This window comes from Cyrtonyx montezumae, unplaced genomic scaffold, assembly GCF_038088225.1.
Source record: "Cyrtonyx montezumae isolate F1298 unplaced genomic scaffold, pur_monq_1.0 scaffold_4, whole genome shotgun sequence".
Classification (NCBI taxonomy): Eukaryota; Metazoa; Chordata; class Aves; order Galliformes; family Odontophoridae; genus Cyrtonyx; species Cyrtonyx montezumae.
In genome coordinates, this window is record NW_027072045.1 from 24301041 (window position 1) to 24324483 (window position 23443).

Here is a 23443-nt window from a genome sequence, read left to right on the forward strand (position 1 = left end):
AACTCTGCTTTGCTTCAACATTTTAACATGAGATGTGTCCAGATTTATGATACTTAGCAGATATCACAGTGATCTTTCTTTTGCCTCCACACACGACATAAAGGTATTAGTTACCATGGAGGAAAGGCACTGGGTTAATGAGTCAAGTCAGAGTAGGAAACAGTGCAGATTCTCAGTGGAAATCAGAATAGGAAAAGGACTGAAGAAGACAAACAGAGCTTTGAAGTATCTGTGGGAGGGTTTTTGTTGTTTTTTTCCATTTCTTTTTTTTTGTGTGTGTGTGTTTTTCTCTCTCCCTCTCTTCTCCTTACCTAACGGTCTCAAATGATCTGATGTCCAGGATAAGAGCCCAAGCCTGCTGTAGGGATTATTACCTAAGCATGCAATGCTCCGCAGTCATTTTCCTAGAGAAGGTGCCATCTGCCCCACTCCCTGCACTGTTGTACTTCCTTGCCCCCCTGAGCTTTTGGATGAGTTAGGAGGAGGAAAGCAAAGACCATTCCCTGAGAAGTGTCTAAATCAGCCCTACTCTTTTCCAGTGCAAGATAAAACATCAGCCTCATTTCTAGGGGCTGCATCACCATCCCAGCCATGCTGCTTTGCTGAAATGACTTCACTCAGCACAGCAACATCTGAGCCACCCAGCAGAAGACACACATGTTACAGTATATCCTAGTGTCCCAGACAGCAGCCGCTCTGGATGCAAGAAATACATATTAGCTTGCCACTAAGACAACACCACTGGAGCTCTAGGGAGCTGCAGAGAGCAATGAGGATACTGAATGGAAGTCTGAAGTAGCTATCTGACTGGTGCCAAGACGTTGTGCAAGGCCTGCTATTTAATGGAGAACTTTCCAGAAGAAATATATTGAAAGATGAGCTTTTAATTCTTTACCACAATAGCACCTTCTGTATCCAAACGAGATACAAAACATAATAGTAGGAATTAATTAGTAGCGAGAGTCCATTTATAGTGAAAAAGAACATTTAAATGATTTATAAATAGCGTCAAAAAATAAAAATCAATCTCCCTGAAGGCAAGCATGTGAGATACCCACAAACGTTACCAGACCTGTGTGGAGACAGTTGTGACCCCCAAGAACAAATCAAATATCAGGGAAAGATCTGTATCTATAGTCAAATAATAAAAACTTTAAGAGTTGCAAAATCTCAGTCAGTACTATGGCTAAGAAACTTTTAACTTCATAGTTTTACATTAATTCTAGTGGCCTTAGAACAGCAGACACTGGGAAAATACTCTCAATAACACTGCCTTTTACACTAATGTTGGTATTCACGAGGGGCAGACGACATCTTTTTCCCCCTCCTCTTGTTGCCTTGTTGTGAGTATCGAAGTGACTTTGATCCCTGCTGTCAGCAATCAAGGCACATCATGTCATTTAATGTCACTGTTGTCATTAGGAGACCGACTGTCATGCAGTAGAGAAAAACAAGCAAAGCACCAAGAAAAGAGAACTAATTGTCAAGTGCTCCAGGTACACTGGTGCTGCTTCCAAATGCTTCAGCACTAAAATGAAATGACATGCAATTATGTACCTTTCAGCTGCTTGCGACCTTTGGCCAAATCATTCATCCATTTTAGAACTTCAGGATTGGAAATCTTGTCACCATGTGAAGGCTGAATATAAAGCACAAACCAAGGAGGAAAATAAAAAGGAATTGAGCATTATACAGTCGAAACAATAAAAATAAAAAAGGTCTGAACAGATAAAAACACTCATACAGTGTTACAGATGTGCACATTTCCAGCTGCACTATATCAGTGTCATATGGATCATTTGGCTTGGTCTCTATACCTTGGTCTCATGGTTTCTCTCTCCTCATTGTGGCACAGTGCTACATGAATCTGAGTACTCTAGTTCTCATCTTAATTTCAGTTATTTCAAGAGGACTGATAAAATACCTAATGTTTGTCATATTCCTAAGGAGAAACCTGTTGCAGGATGGCAGCTGAAGCACTCTACCCTTGTAGGGCTAAGCCTAACTGCTTTTACAACAAAAATTCTCCTGGGAAACAGCGCTTAAAATGTTTCAGCTGAACTACTTTAACTAATAAGATGGAAAAAAATCCTATACAACAGAGTTACAACAGTTTGTCCTTTGCACTTAGAAACCAAATTAAAAATAATACACTCCGGAACATTAAAATACAGATATTTTAAATCATGAAACTGTTTTGTGAAATTAAACCTCTGAAATTATTTCTTTTCTGGTCACAGTGTGATGTCTGTCAATGAAATCTTACAGGAGTACACAGCGACTATAGGACAGGACAATTCACTGACATATTTTAGATTTGCAGTCACTGATGAGATCACAAGGTAGCATTACAGTTAGCTCCAATTTCATTTTAGCATGCTCATAACATATCACAGATTTCATTTTTTCATACTGCACACATCATTAGCATCATGATGTGTTAACATGCTCATACTACACATTAAACAAACTAGCTTGATAATGAGCAGTAATCCTGTATGTATGCACTGTGCAGAGTCTCCAACATCCCCCACCAGCAACACATCACAACTCATATTTCTCTTATTTCTTCAGCTTCTACAGAGCTCTACGTTTTGGAAGCTATGGGAATCTGTGGAAGAAGGAATCTGCAAGGCAGAACGATAGCTTCCAAGCAAATGACTTAACCATGAAGTAAATAATCAGCTTTTCATCTTCTGAGTCATTTCCTTTCACAGCCCGATCAGCTATGTTTAAGTGACACACTCCTCACACACGTAGAAGATGCCTGTTTTGCAACAAAGGCGATCCAAAGAGAATGCAAATCAACCTCAGAACTCCTGAATACACTGAAAGATGATAAAACATATCCCCTCACAGGTAATTCTTCCATTTTACAAAAAATATTCTTTATCTTACTGTTGTGCATAATTTCCAACACACTGGGATTCCTCCCTGCCTCTTGCAGTATTTCCCTTTATCTTCTCAACAATTATCTTACCAGGTATTTTTTTTCTTGCTCAAACTTTTCTTCATACTTCCTAATTTTTCTCTTGAGACTTTGAAGATGCTTGGTAAGTTGTGCTACTGTTTGGGGTTCTTTGCACTCTTCACAGTTACATCTAGAAGAACTTCTTGGTCTGCAAAAGCCAAAAGCACAGTAGCTCTATGAAAAAACTGCTAAAATGGACTGTGCCTTTTTTCATGCACACTAAACACTTTCTGAGCACATCAGCATTTATACATAGGTTCTTTCACAGGCTAGAAAGAGTTTAGTTTTATAAAGTAACTGCCAATGAAGGCAATTTAGTTTCAGTTTTTTTATAATTAGAAGTCAATAGATTATTATTTATATGTAGCTGACCAACTATATGCATCCAAGCTTTTAAGAAATGACTGTTTCTGAATGAAACTCATATCTTGATTTCTGGGGGTCCTGTGTTGTTCATATATTCTATGACACCTGTATCTAGTAACAAGTTACAGTTTTATCACAGATTAAATTTATAGTATTTTGTACCTCGATATCCCTCCCTACTTTACATTCATTTACCAGAATAGCAACTTAACTTTAAATCTGTCACTGCATAACTATAATGAACGAAGGCTTCAAACAGCGTTGCACTAAGTTATCAGTGACAAATGCTAGAACCCATTTCTGGTATTTCACATTAACCATGCCAAAACACACTGCTACGTGACATTTTCTCATTTATGACACAGGAGGAACTGAGAGACCTGAAGAGTCAAAGATGATGCACTGTTCAAAATGAATTTTAAATACACAAAAATTAAAATACACTTTCTTACATCATGAAAGGTTGAGCACTTGGTGGAGAAGGGGCAGACTCTGGGTCTAGATTAAATCTCTGGCTTTGGCTAAAGATAGAGCAGCGTGGTGACAAAAGAGGATTGTCTCCATCAGTAATGTGATGCAGCAGTCGACTGGTCCCTATGGAGCAATGTTCTTGTGGGCTGCTGTCCATGTCATTCTGCCAGTCTCTGTGGGCTGGTAAAGGCTCTAGAAAGAAAACATAAATGTGGATTGAAGGTCATTCATAAGGTACAGCTACTTAGATAAGAAACCTGTACGTATAGAAGGATTAAAAGGGCAAGTATTCAAAGTAAACATAGCAAGTACTTCAACAAAGTATCACATGCACGCTGAACATAATACTGAGGATGAGAAAATAAAAAGGGCACTCATTGGCTTAACCCAGAGTATCTTTAAGTTTCACAGGAGAAAGCAGGTAGGTATGTTTCTAGCTATAGAGTACAGAGATGGAGAGTTTCCCAGAAGATTAATTAGACTTTTAACAAATATTTGCTTTTGAAAGCCACGTTCCTGAAGCAGAAGATAAATATCCAAAACAAGATTTATGTTGTGATGTAGCATTTTGTCATTGGTCACAGGAAAGGCAGAACACAAACACGGTATTTCCTGATGCTAAGAACCTCCAGCGTTGTTTGTAGTTTCCCTAATTTCATTAGGTTTTGAAATAACATGCATATGAGTCTAAAGAACATTACACATGAAAATAACAAGCAGTTACATTCAAAGCAGTTATGCAAGCTAACATTTTCACGAGAAGTTCTTCCTCAAAAACAGTTATCATGTGTTAAAGCTAAGAACGTGTGCTCTTTCCCAGGCTCCTCTGCGTTAATTTCCACAATACATAACATTTTGTATCTGCTAAATTATTTTATCCTCTAAAGCCACATATACACACAGCCTTTGAATGCACATCATTTGCTATTTCCAGGCAGCACGCAAACTATTTCTAAGTCAGTATTAAGTCTGCTATATAACATGCATTCTAATACATTTTGCAGACTCCTTTTATTAAATACAAGTCTAAAAGTGCACAGAGTAAAGCAATTGCATATGACTTTTTCCCCAGAAGAGCAGGCAGATCTAGGAAAGTTATTTAACATTCACGTTCTTTGTATTTTCACCCTTTAACATGATACTCCACAGTGAGTAGGTATTTCCTTCAGGATTTTAATGGAACCTTTGTAATTTATGTTTTTTCACCTCTGCCCAATTGATTCTGGAGCTATCTATACTTCTGCACTGGGATGTCAGGGACATATTAGCTATAAGTGAAACTCTTCATAATAATCAACTATTGATTCAAAAAATCGTAGAATAACCTAACACCTTATTTCATTGGTCAGTATCCAACTGTTTTTGCTTTGCTGACAACGGAAGTCTACGTGCACACTGCATAATCACAGTTTAGTCTGTTGTGCAAAAGTCATGTGTGACTTTTCTATCTGTAAGTTCACTTACTTCAAGACCATCAATTATAATTACATTAAGCATTTTTTCACAGTAGACAATGTCGGTGATTATTAATTCTAACCTACCATCCTTCCTCTAATTAATTTCCACTCTGTAAAATTTACCTCTTAAAGATTTGAGAGCAACTCCAAGAAGTTCTAAGCAGAGTATGAGATCTAAATCCTCCCTAAGAGGAATCCAGAAATGCATCTGGATGAAGTAAACATACAATATTGTACCAGTCACAGGAAATAATTTACACAGACAACATACAGTGAAAAAGACTGGAATAGAAACTGTTCTGCAAACACAAGTGCTGTTAGTTTCTGGCAATTAATCTTCTCTATTACACTTTCTATGGCCCCATGAGAGATCTTAGTCCCAACCATATAATATCCCAGATGCCCTGAATTGCTGTGTACAGTCCAGAAGTGCTCAGTAAGTCATTACAACTTATTCATTTACATGGCCAGCTCCATTTTTAATTACATTTTAAGGCCGTTGTCCTGATTCCAAACCTGTGTAGATTCTAAATAGGACAGTTATTTTATGAGTAATCCACATTTGAACCAAATGTGTATGTGCATTCACATGTCTGACCTAATTACAGCCTCTATTTTTGCTCAAAATGGGAAATACAGCCACAGCTAGCCAAGCTCATATGTTGCCCCTTAGCCTACATCTGCTCTCTGTCATTTATTCAGTCCAGGCTGCCACAGGCAAGAGTACATCAGAGGATTTAAAGCCAGTATCTAATACCTTATAATAGGCAAGCTTCATAATGTGCCCTTCAATCATATAATACAGGTTGTATGATATGCATATTTGTGTTTGGTTTAAGTAAAATAATAATACAGAATCATCTGTTGTATATAAGAATAAATACGCAGATGTAATGTGTTGCAATGTCAACATTTGTAACATCTATGAATGCAGCAGCTCAAGTCACATGTATACTCACATCCTTGTCTGGGACATTTAATGTCCCACAGAATGAAAAACAATAATCATTCATATTTATACTAAAAATAATAGATTTTCACATTGTACTTTTTTTTTTCCGATTGCCTGATTCGCTAAGCAAAAGCTTATAACTAGACACGTGGTCAATATGGTGTGTCCTCTAAATAGTCTGTTTCTAACCTGGTGCAAATCTCTGGACCTCCATCCAAGTTCAACCTGAAAAGGCCATTAGTTTCATGTGACAACTGTACCTAAAGTGAATGAATCAGATTTCGTTTGTAATTTCAGAGACAGAACTAAGACTATATCTATAAAGAATAGCAACTCAAAAAGGAAAACGCAACCAACCACAGAACAGATGTTAGCATGGAGAGGCCATTAAAATCCATTATCTGAAGCACAAGTTTGAACTGCCTGAGTAACAGAGTAACTCTAAACTGCATGACATCAATGCTACATCATCCAATATTTGTGTGTGTGTGTGTGTGTAGATGGAGATAGGCAAATAGGAGCTAGAGAGAACACCTGAAATTAATGTTCTATAACAGCTTAAAAGACAACAAATAATAGGAAAATATAATAAAGAGTAATTAAAGGAGGCCTATTATGAACCATCCCAACAAGGAATTTGAAACTGCCAGAACAAAGTAGTTCAATAAACGACATGAAAAAGAGGGAAACTCACCCTGACATAAAGGAAAAGACTCAGTGCAGGTTTTAGATGAGCTGCAAAATGTCTCTGCTTGTGCAGCACAGATTGTACATTTCTGTCTGCCTTACATCCATAGCAAGGGAATGGGAAAGCGTTCATCCAAATGGGAAACCATACATCCAAAGCAAGGGAAAACTTGCAAAATTCAGTACCTGCACCCAGAACCATTCATATGTTTGCCAAGCTGGACAAAATTGCCCTTTTTTTTTAAGCTAAAAAACTCAAGACTTGAAACAACAGGATATGTAGTGTTCTTTACATTCTTTCTACTTTCCAATAATTTGGATTCTACCTATCATTTCCCTTAATTTCAATATAAACCTCAAACTTAAGTATATATTAACACTATAATTTGTCATCTTTTTAGGTATATAACTTGCTGCTATTTCTTGCTGAAAATTCTAAGCAAGCAACCTTAGATAAAAGTTCTCCTAAACTGAGCATTTATTCAGACATAAAATGTCAACTACATAGTGACTACTTACCTATCTGCTTTAATTTGGACTATATGTGGCCAACAATTGAAGTATTTGTGTATTCATGTCACTTGTCTGTGAGATGCATTAGTCATATTGCCTTTGACCTATTTTTCACAAACTGTGATTCCTCTTCTGAGCATCACGACTGTCAGCCCAGTGACTAACAGCTAGGAATTGACAAAAATAGTGTGGAACCTTAGGGCTATTTTATTTGCCAGGACTGGTTTCCATACCGAGGAAGGAGAGAGAGGTAACATACCACAATTTACCCAGATGGATAATAGAGAATCATGAATGATTAAAACGCATATGCTGTACAACTCACCTTCACTACCTCTCTGCTGATGCATTAAACTAAAATCAATAATAGGAGAAATGAAGTGATACTGGTCTGACAGAAAGAAGGACAAAAATAGAATTACATGATATGGCAGATGATCTCACACAATACAGGCATAGGAAATAAAAAGCATAAATTCACTTGAATAAATAACAGACAAACTAAAAATAAAAGAATCAGGATTCTTAAAATCTATTTGAAAAGCCAGATTGCCTCGCAGAAAAACAGAAGGCTGTAGCCATCAATTTCTGCTCTTGTAACAAATATCACCCCTTTTTACATTACATAGCATTTGCATCAGGAAACGGTGCTTTGCATCAGCTCGGCACTGTTTCCCAGGGGACTGCAAATCTGAGATTAGACTGCAAGTCACAAGGCTGTTTTATAATTGCAAATGAGAGCACATCACGACACGATCCCTTACCTCCACTACTGGCCCCATCAGCTTGCACGCTGGGTTGGACTGATGAAGGGGCTGGGTCCTTGGGCGCCGGCAGCTGGGGAGTTTCCTCCTGGGTTGGCAGAAATGCAGAGCACAGATCGGTTTCGAGGGCTTGTAGCTTCAACAAAGAATTCTGCAGACAAAAGCAGAACATTGGGCTAGATAGGGAACCACAAAATACAGCGATAGTTCTTCAACTCACTGAGCCCATGAGAAACGCCTGTGAAGCACTGTTCCAAGAGCAGCTCTGAGGACGTGCAAAAGAACCAACGTGCACTATTCCACGACTTTCTTCACCTCTGGTTATTTAAGACCTAATTTAAATGGATTATTCATGACACGTGGGAAAGCTGACACTGTCAGCAAAAGACAATTTATTCTAGGAAGCCACACTGAGATGGTGTCCCTTTTTTCCTGGTCCTGAAGCAATACACTGAGTAAGTACTTCATTCATTGGGCTGACATCACGATCTGATGACATTATGTCCCTCCCCGTTTACCATTCATGAAAAAAAACAGTCTTCCTCTCCAGCCTATTGTGCAGTACACAGCAGTGAACAAAGAGTTACTGAGAACATGCTGCCTCATGGGATTCTTGGAAGAGATATTTTTTAATTGGCTTTTCTGGAGCTACTTCCTTGTAGACATCGCTTTTGTGTAGGTGGCTGCTGCTTCTGCACGCAACCAGATCATTTCCTATCTGCTGCAAAGGCAAAATTAACAGATCATTGTCACTTACTGCAGCCAAATCAATGGGGACAAGGCTAGATATCTCTAACATCTCTTCCAGCTACAGTGTCATGTTTGGTCCATTTCTCATTTTAATCTTTAATGCTGCACGCAATATTCAGCTGTACAATCTGACACAAGCATCTTACTGTGATGCAAATGCCCTTATCACCATTCAGCTGGGTGAAGTGAGTCACTACTGATACCCCATGAATTCAGCTTTCCTTTCTCAAGGGAAATAGAACTTGCAGCATAAAACAAAACCCCATACAGCTGTTTTAATAATCACCCAGCTGGTGCATTCAGAATATACATAGATTGTTAAACTGCTCACATAGTACACATTTACAAAGAGCATTTTCTGAAAGAAATTTGAGAGTTATAACACGAAGAAATTCCTTGAGTTTATACCCTAAAACAGTACTTTCCCTAATGCATGAAAGCTCTCAAACTAATACATTGATTCATTTAATTAAATAGTGAATTTGTTTACTGCAGTAGCTTAATGCATCTACACATTATTATTTCATTTTAATACAGCACTTTTGTAAGTCCAAGGGTGGCACTATTTTTGGCTAAAAAAACCAAAAAAGGCAAATGAATTTGACAGGGAACAGAAGGGAAGACTTTCAGCCTTGATCTTTTTGTTTCTTACATAAAATTCAGGCAGTGAAAAGGGAGAAGAAAGGAGCTCTTTCAAGGAGATACCTCGAAACAGAGAAGTTTGGAAAAAGCAAAAAGTGAATTTTCCCAACTAAACGAAGGATGCTGGCTTGAAGGGATACTCATGGCACTGGTTTGTGTTGTCTTTGCGACCTGCCAGGCCTCATTTTCTACCACCTCTCACCTCAGCTAAACACTGTGGTTATGGAATCATCACAACACATGGACCATGTTTTACAGTTACTGTATGATTTGCAGGCCAGGGAGGACTCTGATCACAGAATGGCTTGGGTTGGAGCGGGCCTCAAGGATCATCAAGTTCCAAACCCTGCTGCAGGCAGGGTTGTCAGCTGCTAGATCCCATACCAGGTTGACCAAGGCCCCACTCAACCTGGCCTTGAATACTTCCAGGGATGGGGCATCCACAACCTCTCCTGGCAATCTGTTCCTGCACCTTACTGCTCTCAGTAAAAACTTCTTCCTCACGTCTAATCTAAATCTCTCTTCCTTTGGTTTAAAAACCATTTGCCCTTGTCCTTATCCCAGCACAGACCTTACTGCAAGGACTGCTGATGGCAAGCATCATTCCAGAGTTTTCAAGGCAGTCTCTAAGTCCACCAGTAAGAACAACATAGGTGAATGACTGGCCAAAATCTCTAACCTTTATGGACCTAGTAACTGAAAGAAAAATTCGCAGATCAAGAAAATACATTCATCTGCATTTCTTATTATTCATTAGTTTTTAAATGCTTTCAACAATTTCAGCAATGTAATTCACTAGCTCGTTTGCATTCCATTACTTTCTGTGATATTTTTCACCCAGTTGTGGAAAGTGGGTGGATGGCAGATTCCCAGCCACTGCCAAATACTAAAAAAAAAAAAATTATACAATAATAATAAAAATACCTTCTGCAATTTCTTGAATGTGCCCCTGATAAAGATTTGATGTAGGGAGAAAATGAGTCATGGAAGGCACCATCGTAATGATCAGTAAATTCTCACAAGAAAAACCAGTATCACTGAAGTAACGTAAGGTGTGGCATATCAGAGCAGCTAATTAACTCCATTCAAATCCTTCAGTTTTGAGGCTCATTCCAACATTATCATTAGTGTCACATAATAAATTCCTGACTCTTTCTAATATAAAAAAAAAGGACAATAATATTTAAAATGGATCCTTACATTTGTTTAGAAGAAAAATATATATACTGCTGTCTCTTAGGAACAGTACTTTGCAAGTTTGAAAAAGAAGCAATTAGAATAGACTTGGGCAAGGGTTTCTTATCTTTATTGTCCTCTTGAAGTTATTGACAACTTGAGCTATGCCAATTTCACTAGAAATGGCTCTGGGCATCCTGGTCTAGTGGCTGGTGACCCTGCACATGGCAGGGGGGTTGAAACTAGATGATCTTTGAGGTCTCTTTCATCCCCGGCCATCCTATGACTCTAATGACATCCTGCTTTTTTTGCAAATCAAATAGAATGGAAAAATAAAGACATTTACAGCAAGCCCTATGAAAACAGAAGAATGTGTGGCATTTCTTTCCTACTTATAACTCCTGCTACTGTTTTAAGAAAACAGTCATGAAGGTACCACACTCCTTCTTCCTGAAAAAAAGCAATACAAAAGGACAGCTGTTGGCAGTGGAAGTTCAGCCTGCAGTAACAAAACCATCTTTATAAACAAGAAAGCTTGTCATCTGTACCCACTCCTGAAACATTCTCTTTCTAAAGGATTGATGAGAACCAAGAGTTGGGGCCTTGGGGCAAGGAGTTACTGAGATGACGGATAACTTCTTACATCTAAAGATAAATACCACACATATACACTCGCACTGCTCTATCACCCTGGAGAATATGACACTGAATGAACAAATAGTCCCTATCTATCACCAAAATGCTCTGGCAAAGAATGGAAGACCTCTTATATAGTTTCTATATGTTTTTAATTGGTGTTACCAGTAACTACCTCTCCAGCTGGAGGTCTGTGTGGGGCTGGGCAGCATCAGCACCACTGTTGTGTGTCAGCATGCCCATGGGCTGCAGCCCAGCAGGACACAATGTGCTCAACGGTGCCTCACAGCCCCACTAATCTCCCTTTTTGCACCAGGGGCTGCAGACCACCACGCATCAGTCACCATTCACAGCATAACTGCAGAGAGCAGATGGCTAATGATGGCTGATGGAGAGCCACTGCTGGTAGTAATATTTATTTATCCGAAACTGTGTTGCCATCATCAGCTTCCTCTGATCCCTGGGGACAGGAAAAACCTAGCACATTTAGGAACTGAGGAAAGTGAAGGAGAATGTGTTTTTGCCTCTCCAACAGATCTGGTCCAGGTCTCAGGGAGAAGCAAAGCCTATGCTCAGTCCTTTCTGTGTAAATACAGCTGCCTGGCCACACTGAGGATGGCTGCACCTTGCTTGCTCCTGCCCCAAGACTGGAAGGCAGCTCTTCTGTTATATGCAGTTTGCTGATGGATTTACTGGATTTATGAAATCAGCTGGGGCAAAGAAATAGAACAAGCCAAGCTTTCAGTATTTAATGGCCTTTGGAGTGATTCATACAGAAAAGAAACAAAGTAAATATCAGTCTGTTCGATTTCTTTGCAGTAAGGAAATTAAAAGCAGCACTGGAACAGTGACATATAAAAGCATCTCTCTTGCCTTTTAATCTGAGCGTTCAGGTTAAAACAAGATAGGCATATTTTACATGAACATAAATAAATCCATGGTATCTTCTAGGGCAATATTTGCGTCTTGAGGCAAATGACATTTTCAATTCAAAACCTTCCTTACGGTTAACAAATAAGCAACAGTAAGATAGAACAAGATATGCCCTGGGTCTGCATAATGTCACCATGACCATAGAGGAGAGACAGCACTTCCTCTAATCCAAGAAGGGAATTTATTTTGTAATAATGCCTGTCCATTCAGGTTTGCAGGAGATCTGAGATACACAATGCTCTAAGATTCTGCAAAGAAAGTTAGCACCAGAGTGTAGCTGTTGCACATTCCCCACAGATGATTTGCAACTCATTTTAATTTCTGAATTAATTATCTGCTTTACTATTTTTATTTACTATTTTAGAGGGATTTTTCTACTCTTTTTTATTTACTGTAATTTTTTTTCATCTTAAAGGAACCCTTTGCAAGAATTTAAAATCTTACTCAAATCTTGTGTGAAGACAAGAAAGGACTTGATGATCCCATATGGGCCCCAAGTTGGGATTTTCTATGATTCTAGCTGCAGAAGCTCTGGTGACATTTGCAGTGGAGCTTCTCAGAAACAGTAATTTCTCTTAGAGCCTTAACTGCCTAGATCAGGGCTGAGAGAGAATTCTCCCTTACACTCACTGCAGAAAGGGCCTTCCCAGTTAATACTGGGATTTTCAATAGTGAGCTGCACAACAACACACATGCACAGGAAATAATTATAACTATTTTTTTATCTGAATTCCTTTAAAAGGACACAGCGTAGTTTTCTCCTAATGAAAGTCAGGCACATTATGGAAACAAAGCTGGTTTTCAATGCTTTCACTGGCACAGACTTCTTTTACATCCAGTTCTTCCCTATCACATCTGTCCCCACCTGCTTCTGTTGTCTTTTTAGTCTACACTTTAAAACATTGTGTACTCCTTGTTTATGTCCCAGCATGTTCACTGCTCTTGCAGAATTAAGTTTATTCTATGTCAGTATTCAGATGCCCTGGCTTGTGGAAAACGCTTTATAATATTTCCCACTTTGAGCACTGCACAGCTTGCTTTTGGCCTCCAGTACACTGCCTTGACTGTGACAGCCTAGCCCAGGCTCATCCACTATGTGACTTGGTCACAGAAACAGCTTCTTTGTGCTCTACTCATGCAGTGCTCCTGTCATAATTGCTGTGAAAACAGCTCTTGTTTCAAGCTTCACAGGTGTTATTTGGCTTCCCTGCTTCTAGTCACTCCAACCCTTCCCTCCTACTCTCTGACAAAAGCATTTTTCAAGACTACACTGTGCTGTTCATGGTTTATTTATGTAGGATGTAGCAACCTTTGACACCTCCTTATTTCTAAATAAAACGTAATTGAGGTAAGCAGTAATATGAGGAAAAAATAAAATGTTCTTACAAGATGGCATTTCACTTAGTCAGTACTGAATGTTTAACTCTTTTCTGGTCACAAATAAAACACAGTGCCATTCCCTTAGTTTAAAAGCCTCTTTCTCAGAATTTTAAACCATTACAGCAGTCTCATATCATATTTTTATGCCTTTCTTCAAAAACCTGATTGAAATGATTCATTAAAAAGATAGTCTAGGACTCTCAAGTGATTGTAATATTCCAAGAGCTGAGAAAAAAACTTGAGTCAAAATTTTAACAGCATATTTCAATTTCTGGTCACACTTCATAGAATCATAGAATCACAGGGGTTGGAGGGGACCTCAAGAGATCATCATGTCTAATCCCCCTGCCAAAGCAGGATCCCTACACCAGGTAACACTTACCTCACTGAAGCTGCACAGTTGCTCAGTTGCATCATTTCTTGAAATACATGAGTTTTGATCAATTCTACAAAATAAAACAAGACTTTTCTTTCAATAGATTTCTTATTTTTGCAACAAATGTTTCAGACTCTTCATCATCTTTGTTCATAAACTACAAGATACTGAAAAAATAACATTTCTATGAAACTTACTTCTGTATTTTATAACTCACGCAAAAAATACCAGTGGTTTTACAGAATTCTACAAAATATATATTTGAAGTATGAATGAGAATCTGGAAACTGTGTCTCTGAAGTGTGAGGTCACTGTGTCACACGGCATCCTTCAGTGGTATGATTGGTTCTCAGTGTCAAGACAGTTAAAACCAAGAAGAGTTCAAATGTTTAAAACTAAGCACAATTTGTCTCACGTACTTTAAGAAAAAGTATTTTCCTATATCAGAGCCATGAAGAATAAACCTTTCCATATTTAAACTTGGTCGCATTTTAGGTTCCCAACCTTCAGCTTTCTGCTTAAAATTACCTTTTGCAAATTCCACACAGTCCCGTGGGACTCTCACAAGTAGGTGGAAATCCTTTCAGCAAGAGAGATTTCCACATTTTGTACTGAATGTCACTTAGCAGCCATCAGTGAGGTCCACAGCTTTGCTTTTCCCTCGGCATATCATTGCTTCTCCACGTGGAAATAGAAAAGGAAGGTCCTGGACCAGAAAGGGGAAAACCTCTTCCCACTGACTGCTGCTACCATGAGGACTGCCCCACTTCCAGGCAGATGCAGCCATAACCTGAAAGGTTAGTGGAGGATTCTCTAGCTTTTACACAGCAGAGACAACATTACGAGACAGCAGAACAGTGTTAAAATGCTACAGAAGAGCACGGAGAGATCCAAAGAACTAACTTAATTGGAAAGAGTGAAACATTTACAGTTTGGTTTAATAACATGTAAGGAATGACTTGGAAGGCTATAAAAATATACTTAAAAGAGTGATTTATTACACTGAGCTAGTGCTAGACACAAGGCAGAGGAATAAAAGGACACATGTCAGCTTTGTGCTCTTCTGGTACTCATTTGGACGACTCTTTTCAGAGTAATACACAACTTCCTTAACAAAAGAAGCAGTTCTTACAGGCACTCTAGGATATTCTCCACAAGTCACAGCTATGTCACTCATGAATCTTGCACTTCAGAGAGTCAAAACTGCACAGCTCCCCTGCAGCACCACCTCTCTCATTCAGGGTGATGCTCTCACCTACTGTTTTAGGGATGCAGACGCCGCATATTTCTATTCTATTTCACAGAAAATACCAGAATCAGATGTTTTCAGTTTTGCATTCTTGGGATTTTGGAGGTGCCAGATGTTTTCTGAAATCTTTGAGGCAATAACTATTTTTGTCTGAAAACCATTTACATTAAGAGCCGCCTAAGTATGCCGAGCTAGTCCTGTTCTATAGAGTTCTGTGGTGTGCCTTTTTGTTTTCACTGAGATGAACCACTCCTCGAGGCAAATGCAAGTTATCTGATTGTTGTCAGGCAACAAAGGGCTCACCATTTAATAACTATGGGTTGGGTCCTACTCTCATTAAAATTCGATCACGAAGTATCTGTTAACTTCAAAAGCAGCAGTAACAAAGCCCTAATTTTCCATTTGTGCTGAGAACACTAAAAATTTTTTAAACCTCAGCCAAAACGTTCAATAATTGTAGTTGATTCATACTTCACATTACTGACATCATGTAAAATCATGAAAACAAATTTCTCTCTCCAGCTGCTATTAAAATATATGTAATACCATCCTTACTAAATATATAGAAAGTCTGATCTTACACTCTTCCTGGAGTCTGGCAAGTCTGGCTTTGGCAGAACTATCCTTTTCTGCTGCTGCATAGATGACAAAGATTGAATCTGTGTACATTTGAAGCTTGTGGACATTAAAAAAATCCCTAAGTGTTAATTATCATTCCTGAGCTCCTAAGTGACTTCAAGGGGCAGATGAATTTGCAAGGGCAGTGAGCTGTTTGAAAAACATAACATGTGAATTACTGAATTATGCACAATACAGATATCACTGCTAAACTCAGGGAAAATTCAAATTAAGCTACACAAATTTAAAAACTAGGAAAAATACTTAAACATAACCCAAGTAAATTTAACTTTAATTCCCAGATTAAAAGCAGAAAGAAGCATTGCATTCTCTAATGTGCAAATCTCCAGCCTTTACACTCCTCACAGTTCTACCTCCCGGGTCAGGACTAGATTCTTATACATCTAAATCAGTGTAACCCTGAGCTAGGCTGTGCTGTTCTCAGGAGTCCTATTTCTTTATGTGCTACAATGCCATGTGCACTTGGTGTCTTGGGCCAAGAAATGCATCAGTGGTGCCATCAGTGATAATTCCTTGAAAGCAAACCACATCCTGTGCTGTGGAATGAAGCTCCTTTTCCAGAATCACTCTTGCTCTATCCTGGGACAACACTTCTTTTCCCCCTTCAGTCTTACCGTCAGTTTTACCCTGCTCACTGTGAGGATGACCTACCAGGTGAACAGCTCACAAAAGGCAGTCTCCCTACCACACAAGAGGACTGATTAAGCCTACCAACAGGTTACATCACATGAGCGTACACTCACAATATAAGAAACAACACCTTTAAGGGCCTAGAAGTCTTTGGACACATCCTATGCTGCTCTATGCGCAGTCTCTGAATGCTGGAGCGAGAACATACCTGGGATTCAGTAGAGCAGCATCTGCCTCGAACTGCAGCCCTGTGGAAAAGGCTGGCTTTGGCACACCACCACAGCTACTTTTTTATATTATGTGTGCTTCTCATGCTCACAAAGCATACTCCTTACTTAGGCTACAGTGATATGTTGACATCTGCTCCTACTCCACTCCTTTCTTCTTTTTTGGGGGGGGTATATGACGGCTTAAGAGCTTACTCAGGAATTTTCCATGCCGTGATATAAGGAGTCTAACTGGAACCTTAAACGCCAATATTTTAATATCAAGACTCCTGAAGAAACTGCTCTTAGGAACAGATCCATCATTTCCCAGCAAAGCAGTGTTTCATCAGCAAATCTTAATTTGCCAACACAGAAATATACACAGAAACAAATTAGTCACCATTAATTTTGGTCAGGTCAGAGGGAATCTGGCCGGGTTCTCCCATGGTTTGCCTGGTTATCTGCATGGGAATGCAGCCTCTCCAGCTCTGCCTCACCCACGTGGCTTCATCATACGGCACAGGGATATCAGCCCTTCTGCACCTTCCCTCCTCCTTCCCACACATTCCCATGTTGTAGCTGTTGAGCAAAATGTGGAAGCTGTGTGAGTCCCCACTGAACTGCACCCTCAGAAGCTACTTGCCTTGAGAACTTTGTTACTGAGGGCACTGCTAGAGCTTGCTCTCCCACAGGGGAGGGAACACGGAAATCCTGGGAGGTCCTGTCTGAGGCCCAGATCCAGGGCAACCCAGGGCTCTCAGCATTTTCAGGCTTCTGGGAGAACACTTCGAGGTCTGACAGCAACAGCTGCTCTGCAGAAAAAAAGGGATGTACCCAGGACCAGCCAAATCCTACTAAATGAAACCACTCCACTTAAATTTTTGGGATGCGAAGGAGGAGGAATTCTCGGGTTTTTTTTCTTTGGCAGAAAACTTAAACCAATAAACAGAACAACAAAGTGTAGTTCCCATATTGATTTGGAACAATATCTGGAAGTGGTTTCAGCCCCACCTCTGCATAACAAGCATCAAAGCAAGATGCCATCTTCTACTCAGGTAACTGCACACACACCTCTGCAATCTAGGTCAGTTTTGCTGACTAACTTTAAAAATGCCATCAGTAAGAACCATGCATATATTGCTGCACACTTTCCCATTCCCTATTTGAAAAAAAACAATTTTCTTTGTTGCAAGCATTTCTTCCTGGGTCTCTAATCCATGTCCAACTATATACAAGGACTAGAGCAGAATTCAGCGTAATCAAATTGGAATAATACTAGAAAATCATGTTCTTCTAATAAAACGTAAAGGTTTTCATCCGTGCAAATGGCATTTCAGATTCAGAACTGATGCTGATGTTAAAAAATCATGCAAAATAAACATCTTGAAATTAAAACCCTTGATTTGCAGGGCAGATACAGCTCAGCCAAGAACATGACAGTATTTCCTTATTCTTCTATTTCAAGTGCAATGTAAAAAGTTAGCCTGAAATTTCCTCACCAAGTCTATTCTCCCATTTACCTCAAATTCCTCTAGAACTTTTCCTTTGCTGTTTCAGAGGCTGTGAGTAATGGTAAGATGAAAGTACTCGATTCACCCCCCAGCAATCAGCCCATATGCCTAAGTCCTGTTTCTGTGAACTGTTTTCTTCATATTGCCTTTTTTGCTCTTTTGTCACATATCTGTTTATGGAATTCCTCCGTTCTTTCATCCTGAATTTGAACTGCTCTACTAAACAGGGACTGTACCCCAACATTTTTATTTATATCAGTAGTTTTTTATCCACATGGAGATAAATTAGAATTGTCCTATTTTTGCCCGACTAGAACAGATTTCAAGACAAATCCTTTACAATTCAAAGGTGTTTAGATGTTAAACTTCAGGGAGACTCATTGCAGAGACATATCAATCTGAAGAAACCAAACTAAAGCAGAAAGAACAACACATCTCACTAGAAATAGCCAACCTTGCTCCTTAGTACAAGATAGAAATAAATCCTTCTTCTCTTCCCCACACATATGTGATATTGGAGCCTGCTCCATGGCACCCCTACAGCATCAGTGTGGTCACCTCCTCTTCTCCAAAAGAGCAGAAAGATTCTGGTCTATGAGTTATGGATCCCAGAAAGTTGCAGTGTTCCAAAGGATTTTTAATTTTACCACTAACCTAGCAAAATCAGAGTAGAAGATAGTGAAACTCAAGTTTTGCAAGGCTAGCAGATGCTTTCTGTCGAAATCTAGCCTGAATACTTAACCTTTGTCATGTTCCAGAGCAGGGAAAGCAGAAAACAAGGCACAACATACCTTGGCAGCTGTTTCACAGTCCATTGCACAAGCCAGTTCTGTGATTCTGATACAGCAGCCAATGATCTACAGAAGCTGAGACAAGGGCACGCAATGACAGGGCCCTATCAAAGCTTGTTAATGGTGAAGAACAGGGGCAAGCTATTGGTGACTCTTCAGAGGAGTCACCAGCCAGAGTAAACCTCAGCCTGGAAGTGATAACTGCAGCATATGTAATTCCAAGTCCTTTGTCCCATCCAGGTGGTAGGAAATTTTTTTCCAAGTATGGGTAAGACAAACTGAATACAATGTGTACGTGAGACCAAGGACCGCAAGTTGACATTTTCATTTCATGCTCAAAGTCCCTAACTTAGGAGTAATGTCGCTTCCATTTTGTTGTCCCATCCTCAGACTATGAGGTGGTCAAACCTGACATGCAATCACTATGTTTTCACAACTCTTAATACAATAAATCCAGACAAAGCACTTGTGAGTAACAGGCTTCCTAAGGAGCTGCCCTTGTGCTACACAGGAACAAAAATAAAAATAGTAAAATGGTGAACAGTGGTTTAATATCTGGAAAACTAAAAAGGCTGAACTTTTGAAGTGGACAGGGGAACTTTGGCATAGTCGCTGTTGTATGCATGCACACTCTACTCTGATTCTTATGTTTAAAATCCACATTTCTTTCATTATGTTTCTGTCATCGATTGAAATTAACTAGTGTTATATTTCACTAGTGTTATATTAGTTGTCCAAACACAGGGCTCTTACCAGCAGAGCTGCTAGGTAGGTCTAACTCACTGACACCAAACTCACTATTCTCCTTACAAGTAATTGGTGTGATTTTTTTCCAAAATTAAGAATATCAGAGAAGTAGAGGGCAAGTTTCTTAGGCTGGGGCTAATTAGAAACATTTTCCAAGATGCAGGACTTGCAGTGTCACAGCTGCAGATACAAGCACTGGAAGGTGAAAGTAGATGTACGTGAAAGCTAATAAAATGCTTGGTCATTCTGCTAAAGTTTCCTCTGAGAGCACAAATCTTTTACAATATCATCTACTGAAAACCATTGTGAAGGCAACTGGTTCCTTTCACATAAAGCACTAAAATATCACTGGATGGCAACTGCCACGACTAACCTAGCCCTGACTCGAAACAGACCTTGGAGGCAATGAGCTCAGTATGTCCACTACCTGTGTCCTGACCTACTATCACTCCTATGATGTACAGCTGCTGCTGCAGTCCAGCCAGAGCCTCTGTTACTGCTGCTGTGGATGCACTTAAAGCACCAAGGCTATCATTAAATTTTAGGCACAAAATAAAGACCAGAGTCCTGGTTTGCCTACGTGAAACTCTGTAAACAGCACTGAGCAGCAGCTGAGCATGTGAAATCCATAAAAAAGGGTAACCCTGAAGAGCACAGTCATTTACACAGTCCAAGCTTCCCAATAAGAGCAGAATCTTCTCCTTAGGACACATCTTTACTGCTAAGTTGGATCAGGTGGGTGAGCTGAAGCCCCATTTCTAACCTTTTGCAAGGCTCAGGAATAGAATTTTGACTACTGGTAGTTGCCAGATGTGAATTACTTCACATTCAGCTGAGCTGCCCGCAATCAAGAATTGGCTAACACGTCAACTGAATATCTCCCCCTGAAGGAGTTACCTTTACAGCACTAAAACAAGAGCAGTGTAAACTATATGTAAATGTACACCCTACCAAAATCAGGTATGTTGCTTCACATTTCCATTTCTCAGTGAGAAAACAGCTCTGAGAAAGCAAGGCAAGTCAGCACCAGGGAAAAATGGGAAAAAAAGTGTTGAAATATTTTTGAAACTTGGCATGGAGGAACAGAAATTTCTGAAGCAAGGATGTTCTTCCTGCTTGTAATGTAGAGGATTTAAAGGTGGATTAAATTTGCATTCTTATCTTCATGCCTTTCATTTTCTCCAAACAGTTTTTGGCATTTAAATACAGAATACAACTGCCAATGGGAGCCAGGAGTCTGAATATCTTATGCGACAGGCTGCAAATGAATTACTCTTTCCCACAGTTAATTAGAAGTGAAATGCATTCTCTTATCCCAAAGCTTACCTTGGCTGAAATCTCACAACTGCTTCCTGGCATCTAAAATCCACGTTCCATGCACAATCATTAGCTGAAGATCCTGCCTTCCCTTGCCAGTCTGAGAGGCCTGGCAATGAACTCTCCAGCTCCTGCAGGAAATAACAAAAATATTCTATGTCCTTTCAGTACTGATCAAACACAGCTGAATATTTTGCTTTAAGAAAGAGGTCCATGAAACTGGACTCTGATTTGCAAATCACTGTTATTTTACAGAATCACAGAATTCTAGGGGTTGGAAAGTACCTCTAGAGATCATCTAGTCCAACCCCCCTGCCTAAGCAGCTCCCTAGACCATTTTTTGCTAATAATCTGGAGACAATTAAAAAACACAGGAAGTTTTTAATAAAAGCAGCAACTTCACTCAGAAAAGCACTTTTTGTAACCAAAGCAGACAAGAAGCCACTGCAAGCCATTTGCTGCGTATTAGTAGGATAACAGATGTCAGAATACGAGCTAAGAGGTGCTACACACAAAGGTCAATATTTTTTGTTTAAATACATATCTGAATTTAAATTGAAATTAATTTTTCCTTAGGTAATATCAGAAAAACAACAGCCAACAAAAGCTAATTCAGTTCACTTAAAAACAATTTCTATGATTTACCCAGTTACTTTTTCCTATCGCTCTTTCCCTTCCCTAGCATACACATAGCTTAATGAAGAGAATATTACTGCAGATAAATGAAAGTGTGAGAAAAAAAGCCACATCACCCACCTTGCCAAACAGAAAATAAAAAAGTCCAACAAACTGAGGCCAGAACTAGGAATTGGAGACCTGCCTACCTGCACACCCTGGGCTAAGGAGCTGCTTTGGCAGGGGGGTTGGACTCGATGATCTCTAGAGGTCCCTTCCAACTCCTACAGTTCTGAGATTCTGTGATACTTTTTATACTTTTACTTCAAAATTCCAAATACCAAGTATATTGGTGTGACAAGTTACTCAGCATGTCTTAAAATGGGTTATGATATTTCCCTTGCATTGCATTGTTAATTACCATAGTCTGTTCCTTTACAGATTACGAGTGAAGCTTGCTTAGAGATGCACTACTTAAACAGAAGTAAATTACACTTCTTAAAAACTGCAAACTTTTCAGGAAGTTGCCTAAGTGATCTCCTCTCAGGAGAAATATTCAGTAATATTCAGTAACTGCCTCTCAAAATTAATGTTGAAGGACTAAAAGAGTTCGTAAAACAACCTGGTAAAAAACAAATAACAATCATGGGCCTTTTACTTCCTCTTTGTGATGATATTTTAACTACACTATTACAGTTTATTTTAGCCAAAGTCCTCTTATAAAGTACCAGGATATTTACTGAATAAGAGAACATTAATTTCTCCTACTCGGTCTATGAGATCTATAAAAATAATGTTGAAATCTACTTCCAGAAAGAGGCAGCTGTCACCATCACACTGGAAGGGACTCAAGAGGTAGCAGTCATGCATTACCTCTGAGATACTCCATGTGTGTTCAGCCATGGGATATGTCCTGCATTATGTACTGCATTTACAGAAGCATAAACATTCATATTAGATGTGCTTAGATTCAAAAGCCGACCACAACAGCTGTTAATACAGGTAAGAGGAACTTTGGGTACTGTGGGAGCTTATCTTAATGCTACTACCTTTTTAATGTTAGATCGTTTAAGTTAATCTGACAAAGAAATTCAGACCAGTTAAGGTGCAAAACTAGAACTGCATTCAAGTGGTAGATTTGTTTCTGCAAAATATATTCCATATATTCATATACTGAGTTCACCCTCAGCAAATTTGCACTAACACCCAAGTTGGCTGGAAGCATCAATCTGCCTGGGGGTAGCAAGGCCCTACAGAGGGACCTGGACAGGCTGGACAGCTGGGCTGAAGCCAATGGGACCTCAATGTTCAACAAGACAAGCGCAGAGTCCTGCATTTTGGCCACAACAACCCCATGCAACGTGATAGGTTTGGGGCAGAGAGAAATATTACTTTTCTGAGAGTGCTCAGGCTGGAATGGACTTCCCAGGGAGGTGGTGGAGTCACCAGCCCTGGAGGTGTTCAAGAAATGTTTAGACACTGCGTTGAGGGACATGGTTTAGTGAAAACGATTGGTGATAGGCAGATGGATGGACTGGGTGATCTTGTAGATCTTTTCCATCCTTGGTGATTTTATGATCATTGTGCATCAAAGGTGAATGGTCAGGGAAGGAGTTAGGAAAGAGTACTTCCCATTCCTTGCCATTTGTTCTCACAATGACTCC

At 39.5% G+C, this 23443-nt stretch overlaps 1 protein-coding gene across 2 annotated transcripts in view; it reads right to left on the bottom strand.

Moving 5' to 3' along the window:
* Nucleotides 1-23443, bottom strand: part of FAM13C (family with sequence similarity 13 member C) — a 39274-nt gene that overhangs the window by 8009 nt on the left and 7822 nt on the right. For both annotated transcript variants that reach the window (XM_065746801.1, XM_065746800.1), the window contains exons 3-8: nucleotides 21174-21295; nucleotides 14081-14144; nucleotides 8182-8332; nucleotides 3790-4000; nucleotides 2981-3119; nucleotides 1558-1639 (exon numbers count right to left, since the gene is read on the bottom strand). In XM_065746801.1, the coding sequence (XP_065602873.1) occupies nucleotides 1558-1639; nucleotides 2981-3119; nucleotides 3790-4000; nucleotides 8182-8332; nucleotides 14081-14144; nucleotides 21174-21295 (769 nt within the window). The remainder of the gene's footprint in view (nucleotides 1-1557; nucleotides 1640-2980; nucleotides 3120-3789; nucleotides 4001-8181; nucleotides 8333-14080; nucleotides 14145-21173; nucleotides 21296-23443) is intronic.